Source organism: Syngnathus acus, chromosome 3 (assembly GCF_901709675.1).
Source record: "Syngnathus acus chromosome 3, fSynAcu1.2, whole genome shotgun sequence".
Lineage (NCBI taxonomy): Eukaryota > Metazoa > Chordata > Actinopteri > Syngnathiformes > Syngnathidae > Syngnathus > Syngnathus acus.
In genome coordinates this window covers 14236847-14255501 of record NC_051089.1, presented here as the reverse complement: position 1 = coordinate 14255501, position 18655 = coordinate 14236847, and the positions used below count along the sequence as shown (strand labels likewise).

The following is an 18655-nucleotide window of genomic DNA, read 5'->3' as shown; positions in this document are numbered from 1 at the left end:
TTTCTCCTTCTGCCAAGTTAAGGACTGATATTAGTAATCATAGATTGTTGGTGGACATTTGAAATAGCAAAGCCCATACACATGAATAGTAAAAGTGATGGCATTTCTCTTGAACAAAATGAAATTGCAGGTATCCGAAATGACAATTCTGGATTGGAAGAATGGAGATGCGGCTTTCTGAGTGTCTCTTTGGGATCGGCCTTGACTTGAAACTCAATCCCAGCTATGACATCTTAAAACAATTTATATTTCTCAGCTCAGTTTTGTGAGGCAATAAATCTCAAGTAGGACTCTCAGTAGTTGATGACCGCTCATTCTGATTTGGAATCACTGATTACAATGACTCTTGACATTCATTCAATTCATTTCGTTCTTTGCTCATCAAATGAAAATAACTAGCGCAGCCATTTTCACAACACATGTTTTTCCATAACTTCACATGGGTCATTGTAGTAAAATATTGAATGACTATTCCCGCCTGTTGTCTACAGATGTGGACCTCCTCCTCCTGCTGCAGCTGCAGTCCCCTCCTACCTCTCTGAGACATAGGCAGTGCTTTAACTAAGAGTTGCAGTCAATCAGAGTAGGATCTTTAACAGGGCATTCCGCTGGATTTCTTTGCCTTGGTCAACCTCACACACACTCACAGCAGTCATGCATGCATGCTCCGGCCCACATATGGAGTACTACTACTTACTTCTGCTATGGATCTGCAGCCAGCTGTTAGGTGGGTGAAAGTTTGTTAGATGTGCATGTGTATGCCATTGTTTTTTTAAATTGATTTCATACATTTGAATTTGGGTCTGGTCAACCCATATGGTAACATTAATGTTATGTCTGAGAAGTTGAAATGGAATAACTTTTTAAAGTGACAGTTAACCAAAAGTTGTATTTTAAGAATACTCTTTAATATCTCCTGTGAACAAATGGCTGTTAATGTGAATAGCATCCTTTCCTGGCCTCTTGACCTTGTGTCATGGGTGCAGGAGGGAGGAGATCGAGTGAAGAGACTATTGAGTAACTCGACTGTTTCACGTCGACAGAGGTACCCTGTGCCTCATTGGAAGCAGACGTGTCTGCTTCAAAAGGAAAGTTGATGCTCTTCTTCTCACAGTCAAGTTTCCAGGGACAGTGTTCTCAGCCAGAACTGCGGTCAATTACCAGTGAAATCACTGTGGCAGTAACATCTAGACATAGCAAGAGAGACACACTGTGTGAGAAGCTGTCCACTTGTATTGTTTCTTTAGAACACAACTAATGTTTGCATTTGTACCGCAGTTAGTGTTTAAAGGACCCATGACATGCTAAAATGGCTATTTTGAGCTTTTAGTCATATTAAAATGCCAATCCGCCACTCGAATATGGGTGTTTTCCTTCTTTTGCTTCTTTCGTGGAGCATTCCAGCTCATTCCTCCAGTCTCAGAACCAACCTCACACAATCCAATAAAACGACTGGGTCTTCACCTTGTGACGTCACACCGCCCCTGCAGACTAAAAACATGCCCGCTTTTTCAGAACAGCTTTCCCTGCAAATTGAGTTCTGATTTTGGTGCATCAAATAACTTACTAAATGTTTCTACGTACATTCTGGTATGTGCTCAAATACTAGTCTGCTGTTTGCAGACTTTTTCCCTCTTTGAGATGTGTTGCTTTGTGAGCAGAATCCAAATAAATAGCCACTAAAACAACTCAGGGTGGTCGACTGGTTAGCATGCTCGCCTCACAGACCAGAGGTCCTAGGTTGGCTCCAGCCTTCCACTGTGGAGTTTGCATGTTCTCCCCGTGCCTTTGTGGGGATTTTCTGGGTACTCCGTTTTTTTCCCATGTTCAAAAAACATGCATGGCCGTCTGATTAAATGCTCTGTATTGTAAGTGGGCGTGGTTGGTTGTGAGTATGAATGTTTTTTCTCCTACCTACCTACCTACCTACCTACCTACCACCGACTGACCACTCTCTCTCTCTCTCTCTCTCTTTCTCTCTCTCTCTCTCTCTCTCGCACTCTCTCTCTCTCGCTTTCTCGCTCTCTCGCGCTCGCTCTCTCTCTCTCTCTCTCTCTCTCTCTCTCTCTTATATATATATATATATATATATATATATATATATATATATATATAAACAGTTTTCTAAACATTTAGCTTGATTTTTGAATTTGCAGGAACTATGAACTGGAATTGTGCCATCTGAACTTCCTCATCTGTGAAAGGGAGAGGATGCTGGATATGGTGGGAGGACGGCTGTTTTGTCGAATGACGATTCAGTTGTAGTACACTGTTTGTGTATCTTGGGGTTCAGGGTCGGATGATTCGATAACATCAAGTGAGAACATACAGTATTATCTGAGGGAGGAGACGTGTTCTCAGGCTCCGAAGGTCACAGACCCTTTTTATGGGACTTCAGTCCACTTGCACTCTTTCGAGTTGCCTCCCCTTCTTTATTCTTAGCCCTTATTCTGTTTAGCAAAGCCACTCTACCTGTTAACAACTTCTAACTTCTCAGTCAGTGTCTTTTTTGGTAGAATCTTTTTTTCTGAAATGATGTGGCTATAAATTACAACGCCTGGTAAAATCTGGATATTGCAGGCTTTTAAAAGTCAAAAACAAAGAAAATGTAGATTTCTCCAAAATCAAATGTGCTTGAAAAAAGTAAAGACATTTTTAACAGTGTAAAAAATACACTAAGTAACACATGAAGCCCTCTTTAATTAAAATTAGCTGTTTACCGGTGTTATATTTTCCTGTCTTTGCAGGCCAATCCCTGATCATAACTAACTGCTGTGTGTTAGGGGTGTTCATAGCCCTTGTGTTGACGGTGGTGATGGCAAATTGCATCTGAGTTATTCTTTCATTTGTATTTGAGGATGTGTTGTGGTAGAAACTCGGCTGAAATGGCTGGAGAGTCTTTTTCTGGTTCATGAGGTTAATAGCCTGTTAAGGAGAGCACAGTTGGCTGTTGTGTGTCAGGAACATCTGGTTTCAGATTCGCCATTTCTCACACTATTTACGTTGGCGTAGTTTAATAGTAATATAAGATGCCAAAATGTTTACAATACAAAGTATTGTCTGCTGTTTTTTTTCCCAGAGAAAACCATTGAAATAGAAAACCCACAGTGGCTCGATGGAAAAACGGTGCAGCCTTTAGACTTTGAAATTCGGTTAACACAGAGAATCTTATTGTCTTTTAGCCTGATGTCAGGAGCATGCACACCCATATCGACATCCCAGGACGGGAAGCAAATATCCCCTTAACAAAAGAAAAAGCTGTGAACCGCATACTTAATGTTCAACCAAAATTGCATGCAACACACTCGGGCATGTCTGATGTAAGTGGCTAACATGATGAACTCCAACGGCTGTTATGCGTCATTGGATCTGTGGTCGAGCTCCTACGGCTTGATTTCGGGCCAAATGCAACGTCAAACTAATACGGGTCACACCGACAGCCACCGGCTTTAGGTTTATTTGTTTGGGCATGGAAGCGGGTACACAGGAAATCCAGCAAGACCCTGACCTTGCATTTAACACATGCTGACATTTCTTGGAATATTAAATCGCACTGCCACTTGAGCAGCTTGAAATGGAAACTGGAATCCTCATCCATTCTCATATTTTCACATGCGCTTACTTTTTCCTGTCCATGGCTTAGCTTTCACTTAGTTCCTGGTAGCACATTATAGTTCCTCTGGAAATTCCTGTCTCTGTACATGAAGTACTCACTGGACTTCTGGTCTTACTAACTAAAGGAAAAGACTCCTAAGAGCCAGTATTGAAGAGTAAACTTTTAAAATGCCTGAATTTGCATCCATTTTTTTCCCACATGCAATTACATCTCAGTTTTTCCAAACATTTATTGTTCCTCAATAAACATCAACTAATGTTTGGCAGTGAAATCAAACATCGGTTTACCATGGGGAGCATTCATGAAACAGGAAATGAGCGTGTGGAGAATGTGTCAATATTTACACCAAGAGATCACAGTGGTGCCTGTGAGATAATTACGCCTATTTATTTGAGTTGAGATTTATTGAGTTTAGTTTTTTTTTAACCAAGCAAACTAAAGCGACTAAATTGGCACTGTGTGCGACAGCCATGACTAACTTGATTGACAAACATTGATGCTTCTTTTGACCCAGCGCAGCTTTCCAAACACTTGCAAAGGTACCAGGGAAATAGATATTTGGTTTCCTGTTTGTTTGTAATACAAACATGCTTAAATCTTCTCTATCTAAGGAATGCACATTGTGTCAAACATCTGTTCACATGTAGCGGTCCTTAAAAACTGTTGCACAGCTGCATAGCGTTCCAGATGAGAAACAGCAGATACTAGGAGTCCTTTCACACGATCATGTTAAACAGGATTATGCCGTATGCGCTGCCATTTTCAAACATATTTATTGTCACTTAGATGGAATAGCTCAATTATCAATTTTTCCTTTAGAATATCATTTCCTGGTCATATCACATATCCATAGCCCAATGCCCATTGAAATTCAAATACCAAACAAGAGTCAAAATGCAATGTGTCCTTGGACAACAAGCCAACACAATCAGGAACTTAGTTGCAATTCATTCTCTGACTCTGACTCTGACTCTGACTAATACACAGAAGCGATTTAAATATATTTATGAGCAGATTGCAGAACAGCTTTACCTTAAATATAACATTACATTAAACCAAGAAAAAAATCACACACTTGGGCTTAGTCAATAAGCTGTCTGCTGTAACATTGCTTAGTGCTTACATATTTGTATTCCCCTTGTAAACCGCAACATGCATTTGAGAGCAGCACAGCAATGAACAACAACGTACAATGTGCCAAATATTTCCTGCAAACTTGCTTGGTTAAGCTTCAGAGACCCATAGCGCATCTCTACCACTTGAAAATTGCGGCTAGTGTACTCATCGGATTCACTTCCAAACGTATTATTACAACAAGTAGTATTCTACCGAACACAAATTTCAAAATGTTGGATTTTATACAAGAAAGTGCACTCGAGTGGTCGCTAACGCAGACCCTCAATCTAGCATACTGACTTCAGAGCAAAATCAACCCATATCCGACATACACACAAATATTCGTCCATTTGTGAATAATTGGCTGCACTAATACAAAATATCCTTGTCTCAACTGTTCCTCTTGCTCTGTAGCCAAATTTGACTTGCACATTTCCAACCTTTCCCCTTGTTTGCATTCAACTTAAAGATCCCGTAGCGGGGAAAAAAGACACACTTGACTTGATTTGACCCTGTGTCCTCACATATGGGGAGAGAGATCTAAGAGGATGTTTAGCATGTGGGTGAGTGATTGACGAAGCCTCACAGTGTGTGGACAAGAACTGCTGAGATGTAACAAGGCGCAGTTTGTAGTGGTTAGGCCAGATGAGACGCTTTTGTGTTTTCAACTCAACTATGCTACTAAACAATGAGAAAATGTTAGGACTAAGCAATAATATTCACAGCTTCATTGAAAATAAGCTTATACATATAAAGTGCATTGTTGTTCTGTAGTTTGACAGGAAACAGTGTCCAGGGAATTAGATTTATTGTCGTTTTAATTGTAAAAGTCAGTCGGTCAGCACTGGAGACTGAAAGTTTCTGGAAAATGGAGAAAAGACCATCAGCAGATGTAAGTCGATGACAGATGAGTGGAGAGAGCTGGATTGAGAGCAGCACAGAGTGAGTGGTTGCCGGTTATTTTTGTATATCGTCATAGACCAATGTCAAATCTCAATTGTTCAAAATGTGCACCAGTCCTCAGATGCAAATGTCTGCATGTCTCTTATGTGTGCTTCACGTCAAATCTTAAAAGCGTGTTTTATCTTGTGTCTGTCTTTTTGATGGAAAACGGGCTCACTGTTCTTTTCTACCACCCGCATAGCCGTCAGCTGATGTGAGTGACAGTTTGAACACGATGGGAAGAACATGTTTGCCATGATCTGCAATCACATCAGTAAAACCGAAATGCTTTTGAGGTTTCTACGTTTTTTATTCGGTTGTCTTTTGAAACAGCGATGGCTGAAACTGAGCATATCATTGAGCTTTGATTAACTGAGCATTGGAGGATAGTATGGAAACAATTGTGTGAATGTGTGCTAAGGAATTGATGAGTCCCACTCGTTCCAGTTTGCACAGTGCAACATGTAATTATAAAGCCATGAAGCACAGTGTATGCCAGAGTATGCTGTATTTGATGTATAAGTACATTTCTGATTTATTTTCCATCCTAGGACTGTTATCTATACAGGCTTCAATGCCTTGCTGAATTGTCAAACAATGATATCACAGTATTTCACCTTCCTTGCCCTCCAGGTCGCAAGGTGTGTGCCTTCACATTGGTCGGACATATTTGTAGAAATACCCCGCAAACGGATTATAAAAGTATTTCTGCAGCACCTGGAGGGATAAGAGTAAACAATCCTGGGATCTCCAAGTGCACAATAAAATGTAGAGAAAAGCTAAAAAAGTGTATTTTGCATATGTCGCCTTTAAATCTTGTTATTGATACAAATATTGATGAAAGGTGGCCATCTCCCAACATTGTCAAAACAATTAACATTATAGCCCACACTATACAGTTAACTTTACAAGCTACAGTATGTTTCATTTTCAAGTGTCAAAATCATGAAATGAATTAAAACCAGATTTAAAAAAAAAAATAAAAAGTAACTTAAATGTGAGTTACTCAATCTACATAGAGTGTAATATTGTAAGGAATTTAAAATGCAATTAACTATAATACATGTAATGTAGTAGAGTTTCTAAGTTACTCAACCAACACTGGTTAGATTAAGTCGACACTGACTTGCCAAACTGCTAAAATATATACAATGAAGCCTCAAGTTTGAGCACCATCTTTTCTGTAGCAGCCTTTGTTCAGCCACAGCTCATCTTCATTCTTCATTTCTTTATCCTGCTCAGTCATCAGTTTGGTTACTGGTGGTAAACTCATGGCCAAACATAACGTCATCTTTGGTTGGCATGGCAAAGAAATATTCTCATATCCTCACAGATGCCCTCAAAAGCACAGACTGGTGTGATGGTATAAAAAAGAGCCACAGAACGTTTGTTTATAGCCACACTGGATAAGTATATATGTAATACCTACGATACTCTGATATTGGTCCTTTTGGAATTAGTGGTGAAAAATGCCCCAAAAGTCACAGAAACAAACAAGGGATACAAAGTGAATCCTTTGCTAGCCAAACTGATCTCAAGTTAAGTCTTTTGAGGTATGCTGACATCGCACATAAAGTTTTTGTGGCTGAACAGGAACATTCCTGAAAACACTGCAATATGAATTCCGACAGATAGACAGACAAACTGTCAGACAGACAGTGAGGCTTGAAAACTGTGTACTGTTTGAAAAAGATATACAATATCTAGATTTGAGATTTTAAGTGGATGGTAATATTGCTTTTCTGTTTAATCATCATGAAGTGTCTAAAGAATGAACATATTTATTTCATGACAGTTGAATCACTTTCCATCTCGATTTGATCATTTTTGTGTTTGGATACTGAAAGTGAAGCATTTTCATTTTGTCTCATTCCAGGATGCCATTACTGCTTTAATATTGACACAACAAAACACAGGATCATCAAAGGTCCAAAGCAAGCACAGTTTGGATACACTGTTCAGCAACACGTGTCGTCTGGGGGAGAAAAATGGTAAGCTACTCATCCTTTTAAACATTTGCCTTCTGAGATCCTGATCGGGTCTATCATTCATTTACAAACGTTACTAAAGGAGACTTGACTTTATGTCTGGTGTTTAGATTTTGTGTATCACTTGACGCTACTAATTTCTGCCCTTTCCCCAATGAATTTGTGTTGGATGCCTCACAATCATCATATTACCTCAGGAAGCATGCTCCTGACTCACACACACGCACATCAGTTAGCCAATTGGCGCAGTGGAATGGCCAAAATTAGTTTCTGGCATTCGCAAACTGGGTCCAAAAAGAAGTGTGCTATTGATGCAGTGTGTGTGTGTGTGTGCGTGCGTGTGTGTGAAACACATTAGTTCTGTTAATAGATTTTTATGGATCTGCATCTTACCATTTATTACCCCAGTGACAACCTGGCTTTATGAACAGAAGGATAATTTGTATTACTGCAGATATATTAAATATATTTTGTTCTCATTGACCCAGTATATATCATTTGTGAATTTATTTATAATTGACGGCGGCACGGTGTGGCACTGGGTAGCATGTCCGCCTCATAGTTCAGAGGGTGCGGGTTCGATTCCACCTCCAGCCCTTTAAGTTTGCATGTTCTCCCTGTGCCTGCGTGGGATTTTTCCGGGCACTCTGGTTTCCTCCCACATCCAAAAAACATGCATGGTAGGCTGATTGAGCACCCATAAGTGTGAGTGCAGATGGTTGTTCGTCTCTGTGTGCCCTGCGATTGGCTGGCAAGCGGTTCAGGGTGTCCCCCCGTGGGGACAAGCGGTATGGAAAATGTATCACTGACATCGGATCGAACCCTCCTATGCCACACTTTGTCCGGTCAGGGCAAGTGAGTACTAAGTATTGGCAGACAGTGTACAATATTACATGAATGACAGTAATGATGAACACATCCTGAAATCCTCATCACACTGAGAGGAAGTAAATCATAATAGTGAATTACTGGCATGAAGAATTTGGTTGATTTTGTGTGGAAATGATTTATTGTGTATTGAAGCATTTTAGGAATGACTCACTTGGTTAAAACAAAAGAAGAACAGCATAATGAAATGTTGATTGTTGATTTTACCCATGGATAAAGGATGTCCAAACAAATGCCTTTCCCTAACGGGAAGTGAAAAAAACAGGCAGTTGATTTTAGTGATGGTGTACATTGTCTGCTTTTTTGAAGGCTTTTTGTTGATGAATGCAGAAGAACATTTGTTGGAGTTGAGGCTGTGGTTCTGTGTGGGCCAATCTTGTCACTCCTCACCAAACTCCCTTGCATTTTGTGGGCTGGTAAACTGTTGGGGAGTGTTGGAAACAACAAGGGACTTCCCCAAACTATTCCCACAAAGTTGGACTTGAATAATTGCCCTAAAATGTCTTAATATGATTGATGATTGAGATTTAATAGGAACTGAGGTCCAGTTGAGCCATTTATTCATGAACTCATTAACTATGAAAAAAAGTTCACTTTTAATCACCACCTGGAGTGCAAACATGAATATTGTGCATATGTTTAAAAAATGTAATTATTGTAGTTAATCACTAAGAAGTGTTCAGTCAGAGCAGCAATAGCAGAGTACAACCTAGCAGCAATATTAAGAAGGCACAACACAATAAAATATGGATTTTATCGCACTCTGTGCTAAATGGTAGAATAATGGCAAAAGTATTTATGGGGACAAAAACATACTTCGTGCACTGTCCAATGTTGCTTTATCTGACTGTTTTTCATGTTATTCATTTTCTTTCACCCTCAGGCAGCTCTGGCTCGACATGGCCTTTACTTTTGTGTATATTGAAATGAAAGAGAGTATTGTATGCAGGAGGCTTCAGCTGCCAATAAAATCAACCTCAAACCTCAAAGCTTGACTGACAAAATGTCGAGAGGTTTCTGGACTGAGTGAGTGAATGAGTGAGTGCTCCATGATACCGTTAGCTCCCCCAATCCAAGGACCCAAAGGCATTTTAAGAATCATACCAATGCGGGTGGATAACCATAAGCGGTGCATAAAGAGACCTCCCATCATCCCCAACTCGTCTTTTTCACATCGTCATACTGAGCGAATAAACCAACAAGGAAACCGTCCAAGACAGTAGTCAAGGTAAAGCAGGAAATTCTTAGTACGCTTGCTCTTGCTGGATTTCTCCCCTGGCTTTCTAACCCATCAGCCCGGAGAACCTGGTGCAAAAGCTGAACATTCTTGGGCTGCGTCCATCACTGGGGGAACTGGGTTTTGGACATCCTGACCAACAGACCACAGACTGTCAGCAAGTCAAACAACTGTCCCCTTCTCCTTTAGCCTCAGCACTTGAGAAATTTCCCAAGCTCTCATACAGTGACGTTGCAGATGACATTCGCAGTGGGATGAACAACGATGAGTCAAAATATGGTCTGATGGAAAGGTGATAACCTTTGATGACCTTTGCACCAATGTGCAGTAGATGGTGGTGGAACGCTGGAAGAACAGACGCCCCCTTGTTATTCTTGCACATAGTTGCAGCTTGCATTTTCATCCAGCGTCATTCCACACCCATGCTGCATTGGATTTTTGCGCACATTCAAACCTTGAATAAGCAGCTCCCTTTTTATCATATTTATTCAACTTATTTTGTCGTTCTATTAAGTATTGGGACTCACTGGGGTATCCAGGGACTTTGGGTCTCGTATTGGTGCCAAGCCGAAATATCTGACAGCAAAGTGCTCAATTCTAAAAAGTGATGAGCTATATGGAGAAGGGTTCCTTGTAACATACACCTCAGCACATGCCACTGTTTGCTAAATTCGTTACATTCCTTGCAGGGCCTGCATGCTTATCAGACATTTGGCATGTTTAAGCATACCAGAAGGTTCCGTTATGTGCAAGTGCTCACAGAATTTACATTGAGCAAAATTGTACAATGCTACCTCAATTCATGAACGATTTTTCAAAATATTTCAAGTTAAGCACAATGTTGTTGTTTTTGCAGAAAAGCTCCGTCTCAGCATGCATGAGTGGACGAATATGTTTCGTGCTTCCTTGTACTCTTGAAACATCATTGGCTCTGTGTGTAACTCATTAGTTGTGCTTATTTTACTCTTACTTCGACTTCCTAATGAGTTTACTGTTTATTGCACCAAAACCCCACATTAAACGTGATGTTTATTTTGCGACAAGAGATTGATAAAAAGCTGTTGCGTTTGCAGCCGGAATGTCTGCTTACACAAATGCTGCTTCCAATCACAGTTCAAACAGTGGGTGCCTAAATTTCTGACTAAGAGGGCAAAAAAAAATGTTTTGTTTTTGTACAAACTGTGTTAGTAAGCAAATTAAGTTTGTTTCTTGTGGTATTGTATTTGGTTGCTCAAAATAAATATCCTGCAAAAAAACACAAAGAGCTGAATTTTGATCATACTAGATATTGAAAATGTTTTCTCTTTGGCGCCTCATTGTTCACTTAAGGGCACCCATTGCTCAATCAAGTAGCTTCGAGTCCGGTGATGGATAAATAGATGGAAAACTCTGACTAATATCTGGCTGTTGTTTCCTTATAGTTTATTATCACATACTGTCTACAAGGTAAAATCTGGCGTGTAAGAAAGATTTAAACAACACATCTTACCTTCTGATATTTTACCAGAACCCTTGACCAGCTCTTATGTGTTTTGATGACAAAATGGGAACACCGTGATGAAGAGAACTGTTTACCATTTGTAATTGAACCTGCATGTTAAATAAATTCCCATTGTACTTTATTGGTCTATTAATGGCTCAGACATCTGTGGTGAATGTTTTTTGCTGTTGCATGTTAGAGAATAGCAAATTTTGCAACATGTTTTGCTGTTGCATGTTAGAGAATAGCACATTTTGCAAAATTTTCCAAAAACTACTGAAACAATGAGCAATTTGGACAATTCTAAAGTTGGAAAAAAAATTCTAATTTGGTTATTTTACTAGAATTTATATGATGAACAAAGTAATAAAATAGAGTCATTGTAAAAAATCTAATTCCTGAAGAGTTGAATAAAAGCAGTAATGTCTTTGCCATTTGAAGCTTTTTTAGTGAAGCTCTTTTTTGTTAAACTATAGTGTTCGACGTATTGTATAATTTATTAAAAAATTAAACTAATGTTGACCTTTTTTGTTTGTTTTTGCAGGTTATTAGTTGGAGCACCATATGAAATGAACGGTGTTTACCAGACAGGGGATGTATATAAATGTTCACTGACCAAACGAACCAATGGAAATGGTTGCACCAAGCTTAACCTCGGTAAAGTAACACATTATTACCCAAAACAGAAAGCAGTGCACAACTTGCATGTCTTCATTGAATGTAACTCACTGAATCTCGTGGTGGCATGTGTGAGACAGACAGTGGTTCCAACCTGGCATTCCTCGTTTTATAATTTTGTGGGTTCTTTACATTTCCACGTGTTTTGTACCACTAATGTTACCGCACGGCATGCCAATTAACAAAAGGTTTATGTTGGGCTTGTAACTTTTGACATATGCAGTTTTTGCCTGTAAATCTGCGTGAGACCAGGAAGTACTCTGTGTATGTACTGTAAGTCTGTTTGGTTCGTAAATGAGCATTTGAGATCATTTCTTGTTTTGCATCAAGGAAGGATATCTCTGACCAATGTATCTGAGCGGAAAGACAAGATGAGGTTGGGAATGACGCTTATGACCAATCCCAAAGACAACAGTTTTGTGGTGAGACCATCTAACTACATATTGAATTGATTGTCAGATTGAGGATAAGGAAAAAGGATGAATTGTATTAGTGAAATTGTCTTTCCTCACAGAAAACGCCTATTTACTGAGGGTGTTGATCTTTATGTATGATGCCTGAATGATGCTTTTTTTTTGTTTGCACAAAACTGCACTCTTACACTCTGACACTTGAGCTCAGATTTACTTTGTCAAGCTCCTGACTCATCTGGCCGAGGATCCAGCTCACCACAACCCTGCTCCGGACACACATCATAAATAATGGATGAAGAATTCCTATCAGATTTTATTGTTGAGACAATTGGGTCAGAATTCATTAATTACATACCTAGTGGTTGAGTTGGCTTATTTTGTGAAAGTCCAAAAGTGTCTCAGTTTTGCTTAAGATTGCAGTTCCATCACCACCATCTAATCATTTGAGGTTGATTGTATGAATGATATGTATTCTTTCCAGATTCAAAAGACTACATAGTGAATGCTGGGATTTTCTGCATTCAAAATATTTGGCGGGAACACTGCAGTTTATACTATTCTTTGATTTTTCAGGCCTGTGGACCACTTTGGTCATATGAGTGTGGCAGCTCTTACTATAGCACTGGTATCTGCTCCAGAGTCAATGCCAGTTTCAAGTTCTCCCGAACGATTGCACCGGCCTTTCAGAGTAAGCCTTTAAGCCTACAAACCCTGACCCAAATTTATTTGTATGCCGAGACAGCATTTTTACCATTTGTCATGTTTTTTTAGGATGTGAGACCTATATGGACATAGTTATTGTTCTGGATGGCTCCAACTCTATCTACCCTTGGACTGAAGTGCAGGCTTTTCTCATCAACGTTCTTCAGAAGTTCTATATCGGACCAGGTCAAATTCAGGTGTTCCTTTTTTTTTCTTATCTCCACAACATGTTGTTTAACTGGAGCCGTACTCATTGTGGTTTGTTATCGCGTCTATTTTACCAGGTTGGAGTTGTTCAGTATGGTGAAAAAGTTGTGCACGAGTTCAAACTCAATGATTTTAAATCTGTCGAGGAAGTGGTAAAGAGAGCACGTACGATCGACCAGCGGGGCGGAGAGGAGACTAACACGGCTCTCGGCATCAACATTGCACGGTACCTGCCAACATCGAACAGATCCAGAGTTTATTTTTAGAATGCGCTTTTGTTTAAATTATGATGCATGATGCGCTAACAGATCTGAAGCTTTCAAACAAGGAGGTCGACGTGGGGCCAAGAAAGTGATGATAGTGATAACTGATGGAGAGTCTCATGATAGTGCTGACCTCCAGCCAGCCATTGAGGAGAGTGAAAAAGATGGCATCACCCGTTACGCCATTGCTGTGAGTCTGCTAGACCTATTACTCACCGGGGTTTTGGCTCCTCTTTTATGAGGTTTCTTTTCTGGTGGCCACAGAGTTTCAAGAGCGGCTTTAAAGCAGTAATGGCATGTTAACTGTAGTGACCTCATCAGGTCATGTAGGAATCTTATGTTAACAGTGGAGCCAAAAACAATCACCCCCAAACTCCACTGAGTGGATGAGCAATTAAAGGTGTAAATGATGTTGTCCAGACCACATTATAAATCGACTTCTTCTTGCTAATAACATACTCGTGCGTGTGTGTGTGATTAATGACCAAAAATTGAATGAATGAGATCAAACTTATTACAAAACCATATGCCCATTGCTGAACACGGCTTGCATCTTCACAGGTTCTCGGTTACTACAACCGAAGAGGGATTAATCCTGAGGCATTCCTCAATGAGATCAAATACATTGCCAGTGACCCAGACGACAAACACTTTTTCAATGTGACGGATGAATCGGCACTGAAGGACATTGTGGATGCACTTGGTGAACGCATCTTCAGTTTAGAAGGTTAGCTTGATAATCCTTTATCATTCCAAACATCATTTCTTCAAGAATACAAAATGTGTGGAAGCAGCTGGGTTTGTTCCGAGGGGAAGACGCTGTCATAGTCAGGCGAGCAATAGCATTGGAAGTGTGGCTGTCAAAAAAAGTTGTTGGGGCGTGTGTAATGGCGAAAAATTCATTCACCGCTAAAATAGACTGGAGAACAAAGATAATTTCGTTTCAGAAACAAAACAGCATTATTTATGTAGGTGTGTATTGTTCTTATGTACAATACCACATTATGTATCTTTAAATTATGCGGGGCTCTTTTTTTTTTTGCCAGTTAATGTATTTTAAGGTCAACACTATACGTCAATAGGTGATAATCTTACATCAGTCTCTTCTTCTTACTTATGGCTAAACATTATTGTTTGTTGATATTCTCAAATACCATTTAGCCAGAGTATCTATTTTACATATTAAATATTCAAAATGCGACATTAAAAATGTAACTCCAATATCATCGCTCTCCATCAGTATGGTATGCCAGATCAAATGTGTGCGCTTCCAAGGCCTTCAAGACATATTTGTTTACATAGGAACCAGTAAAAATGGAACAGCGTTTGGTCTCCAGATGTCTCAAGCTGGATTCTCCGCTCACAATGTTGAGGTGAGTCGCACTTAAGCCATCACGTCGTCTCATACCGTCTGTCATCGTATGGAGCAACACATTGTCTCAATTTTTATGGCATTATAACGCCTCCTCATAACCCACCATTTATCACTTTTCACTCCCACTTAGAGGTGCCAGAGGAACCCAGAGGTCTAGGTGATCTTGATTTAGGGGGCCTTGGCAGAAAATACAGATTTTCTTTTCCACTTCAGCCATGCAGGGATGGGAAATAAAACACCGCTTCTCTCCAGGGAGACACGTTATGTGGAGTTGAGACAGTCGGGTTAGCTGCAGTCTGGTTTTTTGCTTTGCAATCTCTTTCTGGGTGACACAGCAAAAGTCGGGAGGGGAGGCATGTTTCACGTCTTGGACACTATACAGTACCCTTGCTTGATGAAACTCTATGCTAACGCAATGGGTTAATGCGTTGGCTTTTAAATTTCCCCTTGCAGTGGGATTTGTCAAGAGACAAATCCATTTATCCCACTTATGCTGAAAATAGCAGAGACTTTGCAGATGGGCGATGGAAAAGGTCGGAAATTCTGTCCACAAGGCCAGATTCCGTAGATGCTCTGCAGCAGTCAACCTGAGGGTTGAAAGGAGGAGAACTTCTTGGAAGGAATGTTGGGATTTAAACGAGGAAGAATGTCCTGAAGGCCCAGATGTTTTTCTTGAGACTGCAAGCTGCTTATGTCATATACTAGCAGGCATTTTATACATCAGCATTTTATTGTTTATCCAGTTGTTGTTTGTTTAGCATACTTAAACTGAGCGTAAATAAAGTTTTGTTTTCTTATATTCGGCAAACATCAGCTCTCCACAGGGGCATAGTTGCAGAAAATCGCTGTGTATGAATTCCATGTGATTTTTTTTTTTCATGGTTTATCTTAGCATGGCAGAACCTACTGAGGTTACACAGTGCAGTGGACCTGTCAAGTTTCTGAAGTCTGTTTTGACAATGATGTGAAATGTCTCTCATCACTAGGATGGAACTCTGGTGGGAGCTGTCGGGGCTTATGATTGGAACGGGGCAGTGCTAAAAGAGACACGGCAAGGGAAGGTGGTCCCTCCGAAAGCTTCCTACACGCAGGAGTTTCCAGAAGAGCTCAAAAATCATGGTGCCTACTTAGGTGAGTTTCCCGCCAAATTTATTAACATACAAAATATTTTTGTTGATAAAGTAGCTCTGCCGTTGGCATGAATTTAGTTCCTGGAATTTCCTCATGTGAGACGTATAAAAGAATATCGTATCTCATCTTATCTTAGCTTATCTTATTTAAATAATTTGATTACAATCTGTGGACATTGTATTTAGGTTGAGTTGGTAATGTTTTGTCTGTATCATTTACAATTTCAACATAAAATTACAGTATATTTTTGCCACTTTTCAGGGCGGTCAATTTGGTTTGAGTCTGATACACTAAATCAGCCCCCCCCCCCCCTATTTTTTGTCTTCATTACGGACCCCAGTGCCCCACCGCTCAGTCTTTTCCATTCTCCCCAGCAATATCTATCTCCTCCACCACAAAACCTGTGTTTTTACCATCAGTGGTTTGTTTGACTAAGCTTATCCAGCAGGCCGTCAGCTAAAGTAGCTTGAGTCGTAATATGAGGTGGAAGTAAAATTCTAGACAAGGGGTATTACGGAGGTGGAAAAGTACATGTTGATCAAGCGGAATAAAATACTGGAAAAAGCAGAGAATTCGTTGAGTTTCAGCTCTGCACATTGAGATTCTTACAAACATCTGTTTGAATATACCCTCAAAGCTTACTGTACTTATATCAATGTATAAACTTTATTTTCAAATGACAAATTTGCGTCTCTTCATTTGCAGATTTACTGAGTGAAAATGTGGGCTCCATTGAACTTTCAAAACTAATAGTAATTTTTTTTTCTGACTAGGATATACAGTGACATCAGTGGTATCAGCCAAAAGTGGGCGTCTACTCGTTGCTGGAGCACCACGCTTTAACCATACTGGCAAAGTGATCATTTTCACTTTGAAGACCCCTGGTAACCTCACCATCCTCCATTCCCTCAAAGGCCAGCAGGTGCTTACATAAACTACTTTTGTTTTTACATACATATGAATAATCCTAATCATTCTATTCTATAGAAATTGCTTCAAAAGTTAAAACTCTGGGTAATGTTAGTCACGTTGACACGTGCTTCTGCGTCTTTGGAGTAAAGCACCCAAACATATACATTTAAATTAAAACATTTTTGTGAGTGAAATAAATAAATACTCTGCACTGTTACGCTTACCAGTAAAGACTATTGATTTGTTGTTTATATTTGGCTTCCCTTTGTATCTTTTGGTTTAATCTAAATGTGTTAATAAAAACACGACCGCATAAAACATGCATTTGTTGACAGGTTGAGTAATGTGAAGCCAGTTAAATTATTGGGGAAATGAGCCAACTGATGTTTCCTTCTGGGGAAATGTCCAAGTGACTATGAAAACCAAAAGGGCTACTGTAGTATGTTCCTTTGTATTGTCGGCAGAATGTATAAAACAACTGAAGAATGACAATTTGTCACAACATGCAGTATTCCTACTGAAAAAATATATCAGTGTAAATTATTTCCATCCATCCAGCATGAGCTTGTGATGGTGTGTAGTGTATATGTAAATTCCAGCAAAGATTGGATCATATCCAACCAGATCAGATAATAAGACAACCAGACTGATGTTATAAAAATATTATGCCGAAAATGAGTGACGTCCACCTCACAGTGTGGAGGTTGAATTCCGGCCTTCCTGTGCGGAGTTTGCATGTTCTCCCATTGCGTGCGTTGGTTTCCTCAGAGTACTCCTGTTTCCTCCCACATTCCAAAAATATGCATGGTAGGCCAATTGAGCTCTTCAAATTGTCAAAGGTCCTTGGGACAGTAACAACGTATGAAATGGCAAGTATAACAATATCCATCTCAATGAATTTGGCAATATCTTCTTGACCACTACACTCACCACTGGAAACTGGCCTGTGGCCATGCGCCAGTAGCAGTTTACATTTTACCTAACAAATTACAAACAGCAGATAAACTTGAACGGAACCTGGTAAATTTCTCCTCTTTTCAGATTTTTTTAAAGCGACTTTATTTATTTTTTAGGGGCAGATGTTACTAATCAAAAACCAGATAGACGATGTTCCATGACTGATTCAGTAATGTTCCCACAGTCAGAATACTGACAAATACGTCATAACAGTTAAATTCGTAAAACACAAACCCACATTTGTTTGGAATATTGAGGACATAGCACTAACTTCAGACGGCAAAGTAGTAGTAGAGTATTAGTTTGAAATTTGAAGATACTGCTCATCATCAAAAGATTGATCTAGAGGTTGAAATGTTATTTTCATGTGGTGTGTTTTCAGATTGGCTCTTATTACGGCAGTGAGATTGCACCAGTGGATATTGATGGAGACGGTGTCACTGATAACCTTTTGGTGGCGGCACCTATGTTCTTCAGTGGCGGCATGGAGAAGGGAAAAGTATACATCTACAGAGTGACAGAGCTGGTAGGTAGAAACTCTTCAACCTTCAAGAAAGACACAGAGGCAGACCACATACTTATGCTGTACTAATTGAGGCCAGGCAAACTGTTTTAGTAAATTAGGTCATCACCTGTTCGAACTCCAGACATCCCGGGAAAGTTCACAACACACCTCAGCAAAGGTGTCCCACCAATGCACAAAGAAACAGATTGTTGCATTCCAGCTCTGCAGTTAACTGCAGGCACACA

The 18655-nt window shown here is 39.8% G+C and overlaps 1 protein-coding gene across 1 annotated transcript in view; it reads left to right on the top strand.

Moving 5' to 3' along the window:
* The first annotated feature begins 553 nt into the window (after positions 1-553).
* itga11a (integrin, alpha 11a) overlaps positions 554-18655 on the top strand; it is a 34188-nt gene continuing 16086 nt past the window's right edge. Inside the window, exons 1-13 of the mRNA XM_037248011.1 lie at positions 554-727; positions 7551-7665; positions 11812-11924; positions 12276-12367; positions 12932-13046; positions 13130-13257; positions 13345-13493; positions 13576-13720; positions 14092-14257; positions 14833-14903; positions 15892-16036; positions 16810-16958; positions 18288-18431. Coding sequence (XP_037103906.1) covers positions 655-727; positions 7551-7665; positions 11812-11924; positions 12276-12367; positions 12932-13046; positions 13130-13257; positions 13345-13493; positions 13576-13720; positions 14092-14257; positions 14833-14903; positions 15892-16036; positions 16810-16958; positions 18288-18431 — 1605 coding nt within the window. The 5' untranslated portion in view covers positions 554-654. The remainder of the gene's footprint in view (positions 728-7550; positions 7666-11811; positions 11925-12275; positions 12368-12931; positions 13047-13129; positions 13258-13344; positions 13494-13575; positions 13721-14091; positions 14258-14832; positions 14904-15891; positions 16037-16809; positions 16959-18287; positions 18432-18655) is intronic.